The 12,707-nt window shown below is 37.7% G+C and overlaps 1 protein-coding gene across 1 annotated transcript; it reads left to right on the top strand.

The window, feature by feature from the left end:
* The first annotated feature begins 4,442 nt into the window (after positions 1-4,442).
* On the top strand, positions 4,443-12,059 carry LOC117626544 (protein SMG7). The gene is made up of 8 exons (XM_034358279.1): positions 4,443-4,664; positions 6,040-6,150; positions 6,550-7,155; positions 7,255-7,377; positions 8,162-8,394; positions 8,524-10,550; positions 10,634-10,774; positions 11,380-12,059. The coding sequence occupies exons 2-6, from the start codon at positions 6,082-6,084 to the stop codon at positions 10,529-10,531; spliced, it is 3,039 nt and encodes a 1,012-aa protein (XP_034214170.1). The 5' UTR covers positions 4,443-4,664; positions 6,040-6,081; the 3' UTR covers positions 10,532-10,550; positions 10,634-10,774; positions 11,380-12,059.
* Positions 12,060-12,707: the final 648 nt, after the last annotated feature.

The raw sequence follows: 12,707 nt of genomic DNA on the forward strand, positions 1-12,707 counted from the left end.
CATGTCAGTTACCCAGGAAACCAGTCGTGGCATGTGCCTTTCCCATCTCCACCTCTTGCTTTAAATCACGATCCTACTTCATCTGAAAGTGAGTCTAAAAGCAATGATCCACTTGACAAACTCTCAGTCGTAAAGCATGACCTCCAATATTTGTCTAAGGCAACAGATTGGTGGGAGAGGAAATGTGATATTCATGGCCAAGTGATGGGAAACTTAGCCAACAAGTTGAACAAGCATATGCTGGAGAAGTGAAGCAAACTCTAAAAGCAATAAGTCGGAGCAAAGAGTAAGAGTCTCTCAAGTTAACATTGGAAGAGACAAAGAAATATGATGTCCAATAATTCACAAAATATGAAGAATATACATGAAATGGTTGAATGTTTCAACAACGGCTTCGAGATGTTCCGAGATTATGCTTCGGTCATCTCATTATACTACAATTGGAGCGAAATTGATGTAGCTGTTGTCTGACAGGTGCTGAATATGGGTGGAGAGGGAGTGGCTCATCATAGCCTCGTGCATGTAGCGAGGATAAAGATCAAAGACATGGATCTTTTGGTGGACTCTAATAATTTGCATTTGGCAGGGTTTGTGCAATTGGGTGAGGGTAAGTGTTGGTTCGCTTCATGTTGTGGTGCATGATGTCAAATTATTTTTACTTATTATAATGGGAAATTGACCTTCAAACTTTTCCAAAGAGAATATATTTGTCCACGAAAATAGTCAAACAATTTGGACAAAAGGAGAAGCCCCTTGGCAATAGTCAAACAATTCTGATGGAAGGAGAATCCCCTCGGAAATAGTCAAACAATTTCGACGAAATGAGAAGCCTCTAAAAAATAATCATCCTATTTCTGACAAACGTACTTTTGGTCATTAATAAAGTTGGCACCAAAGCTTCCTACCAAATAAATGACATTTTCGACTACCATACAAACCTTTTCCGACAGCATTTCGTTTGTCGGAAATAAATTTCAGGCCCCTGACATATATCCAACAAACAACATATTTTGGACGAAAAATTCACTTTTTGCGATGGATGTTTGGGACCCTCAGAAAACTTTGGTCGGTAATGACCATATTTTTTGTAGTGAGATAGCCCACCTCATTGCAGTTATAACACCTAATATGCTCAACTTGCTTAGCATGTGCATCATTTTTTGTGGCAGTCTGGTACACAGTTCTCTGCTTCTTACCAATACATTCCTGATTCCTAATAGTGCTACTTTGTGCTAGCGCCTTTCCTTTCCCATTGACATCTCTCTTGACTTCCAGACTCATCTTAAACTCATTATTGTTTGCTTCATTAGACACTACACACTCCACCACATCCACAAATTTTGTATGGCTGAAACCAATCACCATCTTTTTGACATAAACATTTAAACCCCTTTGAAACTTCTAGGTTTGTTGCAACTCACTCAAAGTGTCAACAAAACGAGACAACTCAGCGAATCGTGCCTTATACTCCCTCACAGTTAGGGACCCTTGGGTCAAGTTTAGGAACTCCACTTGTAATTCCTCCTTCACAGTAGCAGGAAAGTACTTCTTGTAAAAAAGTGCCAAAAACCCTTCCTAATCCATCTGGTCCACATTCAGTGATCTTTCCACCGTGTCACACCATACTCATGCCTCATCATGTAAGTAAATGGAAGCTGCGCTATTCTTTTCAACACTAGTCATACCCAAAATCTTGAAGTAGTTCTCAAGATTCCGTATCCACCTGTCCGCTTTCATGTGATCGACTTTACCCTCAAAAGGTTTAACTCCTAGTTTCTTGAGGTCACGAATCAATAGGGACATTCTAAAGGGATCTGTGGGTGGCACCGATGGTGGTTGAGGAACACCATGCCCCCTTACTTGCAAGAACTCTGCAAATAGATCAGCTGTACGATCATCCATTTGCACATTGCACACTAGCATGAGCTTTTTCCCAAATCTCCTCCTCAAACTCCTCATGAATCTCAAGAGTAGGCTCTATAGCTCCGGGCTCTTCGCCCCTACCTCTAGCTCTGCCTCGACCTCTAGCTCAACCTCTGCCTCTGCCTTGGTCCATTCTTCTTCTGGCGTAAGACAAGCAAACTGTTAATTCCATACTTGAGTATTATCTCAAAATAAACAAGCTTGAAAATAACATATAACCACAACAACAACAGAGGACCCATTCCTCTAAATAGTCCCGACGTCATCCTGCATCAATTTGGGCCCAATCCAAAGGTCGGATCATTCTAGATCGCACGATCAAATGGCAATCGCTCACCTTAACTTTGAAACACAACCACTTAAGATCGGGATGTCCGATCACCAATCCGTCTATACCTACAGACTCCTCACAACACTAGTTGCAATATAATAAAATCGGACACAATCCAAAAGTCCAATCATTTCCAATCTAATAGTCCAGATTTGCGAGGCTTTGATTGTTGATCAAACAACAGAATCTCGCAATTTCGAGCACACCAAAGTGCTCATGACTACGAGGACTACAAACTATCTTCAGAACTCAGTCACAGCACGACCGCCACGCGCGTGGTGGTTCGGGTACTATTCCAACAATGAAAAAAGCTTAGAATTGCCAGTCTAAAACTACAAGGCCTTAAAGAACTAGATGAGATAAACAACCTTAAAACTTGAGAAAATACCTGAATCGACATGGAAGGAGATCAAAACCACGATCGAAGTTTCGAATTCAAAGTCGAAGCTTCACGGAGTTGCTGGGCTTTACACGGTGGTTGAAAGCGTTGATTGATCCTAGAAATGGAACGGCGCCGCCAAGAGTTTCCAACGGTACCAAGATCGCCACCTATCGTTGCCAGAAAAGTCGTGTCGGGTCGGATCCTTTAGCCAGGTTGCGATTCGAGTTGGGGTTTCTAATTCGGGTCGTGTGCTGCTGTGCAATTATATGATTTTTAATTTATTTTTTGCACAATAGTCCCCTATAAATTGTAACTGAGAATAGCATTGTACACTGTACACTATTTACTGTTTAGCCCTCCAATTAAATTTCAAAACTTCGAAATTTAATTTATCCTTCGCTATAATTTCAATCCATGAACTGTTTGCGCCCACGCGTTCGTGAGATTGAGCTTTATTTTTCTAGTCCAAAATTATAATTTTCTCACTTCAATTTCTTGAACATCCTTTGAAAATTCATAAAAATAGTATTTTTGTCCAAATTGAGATTAAACACTCTTAAATCCAATATTCTCACGCCAAGTCAACTTCAAAATTTTAACCACACAACTTAATATGATTTTTTCACAAAAATAATAAAACAAAATATTATTTTTGAGGTCATTACATTTAATATTTTACTTTACCAATGATATTTTTTGGGGGGGGTTTTGACTTGGCATATTTTTTTGGGGGGGTTTTGACTTGGCATCAAACAAAAGTGAACCTTATCTTACCAAAGGAGAGCGTGACTGTGGTACCGTAGTATGGTCACATGATATGACTCATCCATGATAACAAGTAGATATTTATTGTTACTGTACCCTAAAAGTGGGAAATACCAACCAACCATGTCATCCATTGTATTATATAATACATGGACAAATGATATCATGTGGTTAGGGGTGGGCACAGTTTGGATTAGATCGGTTTTACCTCAAAACTACAGTCAAATTAATTAAAATATAACGGTTTGGTTTGGTTTGATTTTGACAAAAGTCATGAAGAAAACCAAACCAAACCAAATCAATGTAAGATGGTTTGGTCCTAAGCCCAATTATCTTTCCATTTGTATTTTTCCAATATTGTTAACCCAATTACAACCAACAAATTTACAACTTGTTCCATACTGAAATCATTTTCTAGAGTACGAAACCATTCTAAGGCTCAACATACCATAAAATTTCAATTTTCAAATTTCAAATACTAATATAGCTCAATTCAAATATTAATATATAGTTATTACCTAATTAGAGTATTATTCATGTAAAATATAATATAAGTAATAAATATACACATAAACAGTCCGGTTTAGTTTAGGCCAATCCAATTTGGTTTTTAAGCTGTTTTCTTTGTCAAAACCAAATTAAATCGGTAACTACGGTTTAGTTCAACCGGTTTCATCAATTCCAGAATTGATGCCCACCTATGTGGTACTATGGTACCATAAAATAATTTCTCTTCCTATATATCACTCATAAATAAATAAATAAAAACAAAGAAAAATAACTAGAAACAGGCTGTCAAGTAATTTCTTGAGTCAGCAAACCAGAAAAAGAAAAAGAAATAACGGACGGCCAATGGATATATATCATTATCAGGTCCAAAACGACGGCGTCTCTTTGCTTGCCGCTTGAAACTAAAGCTGGTAATAGCGCTTTTTTTTTTTTTTTTTTTGGACGAAAGCTGGTAATAGCTCTAAATAAATAGAAAATGCAAAAAATGAACAGAAAAATAGAAAAAGTAAACGGAAAAAGAAAAAAGAAACACATAAGAAATTGTCTCCCTACCTCATCCCGTTTGGACCCAAAAACCACAAAACCAAAAGAAACCAAAGAACACCGTTCTCTCTCTGTCTCTCTTTTTCTCTTTCCTCTTCTCTCTCTAACCAAACCCTAAACACGAAGACTTTCTTTTCTCTTTCTGGAATTTCAATTTCGCAATCCGATGTTCTAATCCGACAAATCTCTGCGTTGATCCGGTTTACATAGGTGCGGTTTTTTCCCCTTCTTTTATCTTTCCTTGATTTTATTCAGTTTAATAATTTTTTCTTGTTTATTGTGGGGAAATTGTAGAGCTGTTTGATCTAAGTTAGATATGCTATTTTGATTTAGCGGATCTGTTGTTATTCGTACTTCTTTCATTGTTTTTTTTTTTTTTTTTTTTTTTGTAAATTGATTGTTCGCTTCTTTTATTATATCTGGGAATTTTTCTTTCTCCATTCTTTTTTTGTTGTAAATTCAGGAAAGGAAGAGGAAATAGAAATAGAAATTGGAATGGTGTGATACGCAGCTATTGGTTTTGGAAGCCGTTGTTTTCTAGGTTTTTTCTTGTTTTGTTTTGTTTTGATTTTTTCTCCCAAAATCTTCCAGAAATCAAACATGGGTTTTTTTTTTCTTTATGCATGTAATATCCTGCATGCTTAAAGCATTATGGAATTTGGGTTTTTATTTCTGAATTGTTGATGAATATTAGGTGGTTGTATGCAATTATTGTTTCATATCCTAATTCCTAAGCTTCAATTTTAAGAATAGAGTTGGAATGCTTAAGCATTTCATCCATTTGTACGAGTAATACATATGCGGAATGGTTTTGTGACCTGTGCTAATGCTATGACAAGATGCAACAGTTTTATGACTGAGAAATCTTTTCTCATGGTTAGAAGGAACATGGTGACAATGTGGTTGAGCTCTTTAATAGTCATCATTTTGGTTGAATGGATTAGAATTGTTACAGAGGAATTTTAGAAACTGTTAATGGTATTGTTGGGTTTGTAAGATATTTGGTTTTACAGTAGAGATTTATTCTTTTTGTACGCGATCACTATGCTTTTAAATTTTGTTTTGTTCTAGATGGTGTATCCTTGCAAGTTGTACAATGATCTAAAATTACTGCCATCTGAGGACTCTTTCCACTATTTTCTCCTTGATTGATTGATTTTTTTGTTTTATGGCTTTATTCATGGATGTATACATCAAAGTTTTCTACTTAGTTCATCTTCTCTTTTGGGATTTTAAGGCATGACTATTCCATTATGGCATGTTGTGATTTTCTTAGAGTCAATAACATATTGAAATATCTACAATTGAGAAGTTGTCAAATAAAATATATATATATATACATATTTGTGTGTGTGTGTGTGTGTGTGTGTGTGTGTGTGTGTGTGCAGGTAATAATGGATGGTTTTCACAATGATTGATCTGGGTGGATGTTTAGCATGAAATCTGTCAACTAAATATGTTGCTCAAATGATGTGGTTTTATTTTATGTTCTTTATCCTTTCCTTGACTGCCTTTTTTATTTATTGAGAAACAATTTCTGGTTAATTAGTTTTTCATCTGATGATGGGGTTTTAATTTTCTGCAGATTTAATGCTGTTTTTGATTAATCAAACATACTTGATGGACGATGATTACACGTATGGATAAAATGTCAGCTCCTTCATCAAGGGAGCGTGCCCAACGCCTCTATGACAAGGTATAGTTTAGTTTTAATTTTGTTTTATGAAATTTCATAAAAAATAAGGAGTCTTTATGTCGCGTTACAGAGGACCTCGTTTCAAAAAAATCCGTCGTCTGGGGGCTTTACCGGGGCTAACTAGTAAAAAGCCTAGAGCCGGAAGCGATCTTAGAAACCAATCGTTCTTTTCCCTCATAAAAAAATTTATGCTTTTTCTTTATTACTATTTTTTAAACTGCCTATATGTTTAAACCCGTAATTACCACGTGCTTGATGCAAATGTTGAATGGAGGTACTATTAGATATACAGAAGGAATCTGTGTATATGCATGCTTGTGCGTGTGTGCCGTCTGTATTTTATGTGCAATCATGCTCCATAGTTTCCTGTCATTTTACGTTCATATTTTTACTTTGCAGGTTATTGAATTGGAGAATAGGCGTAGGAGGTCTGCTCAAGCTCGAATTCCCTCAGATCCCAATGCCTGGCAACAGATACGGGAGAATTATGAAGCAATAATTCTCGAGGATCATGTTTTTTCTGAGCAGCACAATGTTGAGTATGCTTTGTGGCAGCTGCATTACAAGCGTATTGAGGAATTGAGAGCACACTTTAGTGCTGCTACGGCTTCTGCAGGTTCAAACTCATCTCAGGCTGTGAAGGGCCCTGCTCGGCCTGATCGGATTACAAAAATAAGATTGCAGTTTAAAACATTCCTTTCAGAGGCAACTGGATTTTATCATGATTTGATAGTGAAGATCAGAGCAAAGTATGGGCTCCCTCTTGGGTATTTCTCTGAGGATTCTGAAAATAAAATTGTTATGGACAAGGATGGAAAGAAATCTACTGAAATGAAGAAAGGCCTGATATCGTGCCACCGATGTTTGATCTACTTGGGTGATCTTGCACGCTACAAAGGATTGTATGGGGAGGGGGACTCCAAAACTCGTGAGTATGCTGCAGCCTCAAGTTACTACTTGCAAGCTGCATCTCTCTGGCCATCAAGTGGGAATCCCCATCATCAGGTATTTGTTTTGATATTTTTTTTCATATATTTTTCTCTGGATGTGTCTGTTTATGATGATTTTGACCATTCACTCTGACAAATCATCCTCCTTTTTCAGCTTGCTATTTTGGCATCCTATTCGGGGGATGAGTTGGTGGCTGTTTATCGATATTTTCGTAGCCTGGCGGTGGATAGTCCCTTTTCAACTGCAAGGGATAACTTGATTGTTGCATTTGAGAAGGTATTGTGTTCTTAGCGTGACCTATGGAAATGTTGTAATTGCTTCCTGTGCTCTTATATTGACATTTTTTAAGAACTGCCAATCATTTACCCTTTCCAATAATAATTCTTCTCTCAAAATATTAGGCCATAATTAGAGGTCTAATAGTTTTTCTCTTGGCTTCTCAAGCATTAGTTCTAATTTTTGTTCTTTAAGAATCGTATAGCTTGCGAAACTTTTGGTCATACTTAGGACCCATGCTTCTTGCGGTATTGACCCTTGCCAACTTAGCAAGCACTGGTGTTTGAGTATAATTGATTATGCACCTCTGGACTTGAAGTGACCTTTTGTCCTTTGATGTTACGAATGTTAGGGTAGTTTGTCTTATTTCGTCAGGGTGACTTGAGTTGTCATATCAACCACTTTTATGTTATGAATGGTAGGGTAGTGCTACCTCTTCCTCTTTAAGAAGGAGGTGGTTTTGAGGTAGTCAAACCCTGATATAAGGTGTTGGGAGGGATTAGGAAAATGTGAGCGGTACCACCTTTTGGCTTGAAGGTTAAAACTTAAGAAGTAATTCGTCAGATATATGCTTCTTTCAAGTGTAACTGTCTTGAAATTAATATCACGTAAAAGAACATGGGACTGTTTACCAATTAATTTGCTGATATTTAAGCATTAAAGCCTTTATCCAGTGTAACATCTTTTAATTTCCTCACCTGGGTTCCCTATTTTATTGCCTGAAATACTGTATGTGTTGTTGTTTATGTATATATATATATATATTTTTTTTTTCCTGGTGTAGAATCGTCAGAGTTACTCTCAACTGCCTGGGAATACTAATGCTTCTGCAGTCAAAGAGTTGCCTGCACGATTGACAAGCAAAGGTAGAGGGAAAGCGGAAGCAATACCTGCATCTAAAGATAACAATACAGAAGTGAGCCTTGTTAAGGAAAAAGCATCCAGTACTCAGGAAACTTATAAGGCTTTTTGCATACGGTTTGTCCGTCTAAATGGGATTCTTTTCACACGTACTAGGTAATTTTTTTCTGAAGTGTCTCGATATGGAATTGTTTCTTATTACTTGGAACCTCCTTCTGTCTCTCCTTTCCCTTTTTTTTTTTGGTGTTTGGAAGATTACCTCCTAATTATGACTGTTTTGTGTAGCCTGGAGACATTTGTAGAAGTTCTTTCTGTGGTAAGCAGTGGTTTATGTGAGCTCCTGTCTTCTGGAGCAGAGGAGTTGCAGAATTTCGGTGCAGATTCTGTTGAGAATGGACTTTTCATTGTTAGACTTGTCTCCATATTGATATTCACAGTTCACAATGTGAAGAAGGAAAGTGAAGGTCAGACATATGCTGAAATTGTACAACGTGCTGTCGTACTGCAGAATGCATTTACTGCTGTCTTTGAGTTGATGGGGCACATCTTAGAGAGATGCGTCCAGTTGTGTGATCCTTCTTCAAGTTTCCTGTTACCGGGTATTCTGGTGTTTGTAGAATGGTTAGCATGTTGCCCGGATGTTGCAGCTGGAAGCGATGCAGATGAAAAACAGACTAAAGTTAGATCAAAGTTCTGGATGGTTTGCATCTCCTTCCTGAATAGTATCTCATCAACAGGGCCGGTGTCCATAGATGATGATGAAGATGAGACTTGCTTTAATAATATGAGCAGATATGAAGAAGGGGAAACTGAGAACCGTCTTGCTTTGTGGGAGGATTTTGAGTTGAGAGGATTCATTCCACTTCTTCCAGCGCAAACTATATTGGACTTCTCAAGGAAGCATTCTTTTGGAAGTGACGGCCACAAGGAAAAAGGGGCCCGTGTTAAACGGATTGTGGCGGCAGGCAAGGCTCTTGCAAATGTGATTAAGGTTGACCAGAAAGCAGTATATTTTGATTCGAAGGCAAAGAAATTTGTCATTGGTTTTGAGCCTCCAGTGCAAAATGATTTTGTTCCTACCTCCTATATGGGCATGGCTACTGAAAATGATAATCTTCAAGAAAATCAAGCAGAGAATACAATGAAGTTGGGAGTTGCATATCCAAAGCCTGAGTTAACCATGGAAGGGGATGAGGAAGATGAAGTAATAGTTTTTAAGCCAATAGTGGCTGAGAAGCGGCCTGATGTGGTAAACACTACTTGGGCAGCCTATGAGGGCCTGGTGCCTGGTAAAAATGCTTCTCCAGGTGATCTTAAAGTTAATGGCACTTATGTCACTGCCCCTTTTGATAATCTTCGCCAGCAAACCGCTTTTAGTGCTGGTTCACAAATACCTGTATCTGTTGGTAATGGTATACCCCAACATTTGCAATCAATTCAGTCACATGCTTCCAAGCTGTCAATGGAAGCTGGTTTTGGTGCTAGTTCACAACTTCCTGTATCAGTTGCTAATAGCATCCCCCAGAATTTGCAACCAACTCAATCACATGCTTTGAAGTTGTCAACAGAGGAAGAAATATCTCTTGCTCACGGCTTAAAGAGTATGGGATTTATGGGGAATGGGTATGTACTTGCATCTGAGCCTGTGGCAGTTTCAGTTCCATTCCAGCAGCCAGTGAATGGTAGTACTAGTGGTATGGTCTACAGCCACACAAAAGCTCCAGAAGCTATGTTGCCGTTTAAGGTTGATACTATGTCATCTTCTGGAGCAATTGCTGACGGTTTGACTGTAAAGACATCATCTAACCTGCCCACAGGTATCCGAAAGAATCCAGTAAGTCGACCTGTTAGGCATCTTGGTCCACCACCTGGTTTTAGCCCTGTTCCTCCCAAAAATGTGAATGAATCGATTTATGGCTCCGACTCAATGAGTGAGAATCTACTGATGGACGATTACAGCTGGTTGGATGGATATCAGATGCCATCTTCAACAAAAGGAAATGGGCTCAATAGCTCCATTAATATCTCATCTCATTCAAATCCCAATCGCTTCATTAACAGCAATGGCTTGAATGGGCCAGTGAACTTTCCCTTTCCTGGTAAACTGGGTCCACCTATGCAACTCCAAGGCGAAAAACAGAAAAGCTGGCAAGATTTTCAGATGCTCGATGAGCTCAAACTACACCATGAAATGCAGCTGCAGCAACAACTTGTAAATGGAAATCAGCACTTGACTCCTCAGCCTGAGCAATATCAAGGACAGTCTGTCTGGACAGGCCGTTATTTTGTGTGAAGTCAGTATGGTTATGATGGTGAGAATTTGTTTTTTCTCTGCATCTGTTACAATTGCTGCCCTTCTGTTATTTATGTAGATTTTTCCCTTATTGTTGTTAAGGTTCTTGAGGATGATCCTGGTGAATGTCCGCATTGCCTTTTGCTACCGAATTCAAACTCCACATTTGAAGCTTTGTCAATGTTAATTTTCTGTTGGAGCATTGGTGGCCTTGGCTTCTTGCTGGCAGTTACAACTACACAGGTGCGTATTTGTGTGAAGTTATGTTCGTCTGTTCTGTTTTGCATGCTGGTTTATGGTTGCATATTCTGTTGGTGAAAGTGAGTTCGATAATTAATAGTTAGGTTGCTTTCTAGTATCTACAGTAACATTAATTAAGAAATCCATGACTATAGATCTCCAGTGTCTCTTGGAATTGGCTTATAATATGCTAGGAGATCCTTTCTATGAATTTAAAAAAAAAATTATTTTTGAAGTATTATAGTCACAATCTTCTCCATTACCGAAATCATGTATAGCCTAAATCTGTGAAATTTGTGACCTTAAGGAATGGTTGTTGATAACCTCTTCTTTCTAAGCAAAAGATCAACATTGGGATTTGCACTAGACTTTCTAAGCACTCGACCAGGAACTTTTATCATATATTCTAACTTTATATGGTTGTGTATAACCTTTAGAAGCATAAACCTCTTTAATTACTTTTCCAGAACCAGAAGTAATGAATCTGCATGTCTTAAATCAACAAGCCAATCATTCAGTTCACCAGGATATTCTGGAGGTAGTTGTGGGTTTTTTATTTGTTTGTTATGGGTGGGTTAATGGTTATTTTATTTTTACCTTGAATACAGATTTTGCGAAAGCTCTCCAGCTCGGAGGATGAGAAATATGGATACATGTTTCGTGCTGCGAAGTTCATAAGAAGTAAGTGCCTTGTCTGGTTACATGGGGGGTGGATAGAGAACATGTTAATAAAGATCATCTGTTTGGTTTTGAGGCTTTTATGCCTCCAGCAATTGGTGGAATAAAATTGGTGTACTCGCTCTTCTTCTGAACTGTTGAAGCATATATTGCTGTGGATACTGGTAATCATCAGCTGGGAGGTGGTTTAGTATGTAATTCTAGTTGAGGTTTCTTGCGCGACAAGCTTCGGAGGGCTCTGAGTTGAACAGATTATTGGGAATGTGGAAGGAAATCATTCTACGTATCTGAAATGGGATGTGGGTGGTAGGTATAAAATATTTCACTGTGAAGATTAAGAGTAAGTCATGTCGTGAGTACTACTACTGCTAGTGTGGTGAATGGTTATGGTGTCCCAATTTGAGATTTGAACAAAAAAAACAAATGCTTTTATTTATCTTGGTATGGTGGCGAGCGATATATTCTACCCTTTATGAAGTCGGGGTTTACTAGAACTTCATATAATTAAAATAATGTATGTGAACGATGTGCATTGTTGAATGTTAAAAACATATTCAAGTTTTAAGTTTTCTTGCTTTTCTTCTGCCTGAATAAATTTGAAGGGTTTTTTGCGCTCCTGTTTGTAATAACAGAGCAACTTTTTCATTTTCGTTGCTGCCTGCAATGCCTTATCGCTGTCGTAATTTGCAGAGTTGGCTTCCTTGCCATCTTTAGTCTTGTCTTACAATGTACTTACTGTGGGGGACTTTGATTATGGGTTGGTTCCTTTGAGGTAATATAAGAACTTGCAAGGTTAGGTCCCTTGAACCCTGATTTGCCTTCCAACATAAGCGATTTCCTGAGTAGGCATTAAAGTAGGCAAAATATCTTTTTCTCACCTAATATAATATGATAGGGTTAATCATTTTATTAGTCTCTGAACTTAGACCCAAGTTGTATTTGAGTACTTCAATTTTCAAAATGGTTTACGTGGTCTTTTAACTTTAGTTTCGTTTGCACAACTAGTCCCACGGTTGCTTTTGTCAATTTTTTCTGTTAAATGCAGGGGCAACATTGTATTTTTATATTAAAATAAAAAAAATAAAAAAAATTATATCTTTAAAATAACAATAAAAGAAAATTTCAAATAAATAAATAAATTTTGGGGAGAGTTAAAATCGGGATAGAGGGGAAAAAGGAGAGTTTAATTTTAATTTTTTAGTTTTTTTACTTTTTTATTCATATTTTAATCAATTTTGATACAAAAATACCATTTTGC

The sequence above is a fragment of the Prunus dulcis genome, chromosome 4 (assembly GCF_902201215.1).
Source record: "Prunus dulcis chromosome 4, ALMONDv2, whole genome shotgun sequence".
In the NCBI taxonomy this organism is placed as follows: Eukaryota; Viridiplantae; Streptophyta; class Magnoliopsida; order Rosales; family Rosaceae; genus Prunus; species Prunus dulcis.

Coding starts and splice junctions, on each gene's coding strand:
- LOC117626544 (XM_034358279.1), top strand. CDS start 6,082: ATGATTACACGTATGGATAAAATGTCAGCTCCTTCATCAAGGGAGCGT. Junction 6,151..6,549: donor CCCAACGCCTCTATGACAAG/GTATAGTTTAGT, acceptor TTTACTTTGCAG/GTTATTGAATTGGAGAATAG. Junction 8,395..8,523: donor ATTCTTTTCACACGTACTAG/GTAATTTTTTTC, acceptor TGTTTTGTGTAG/CCTGGAGACATTTGTAGAAG.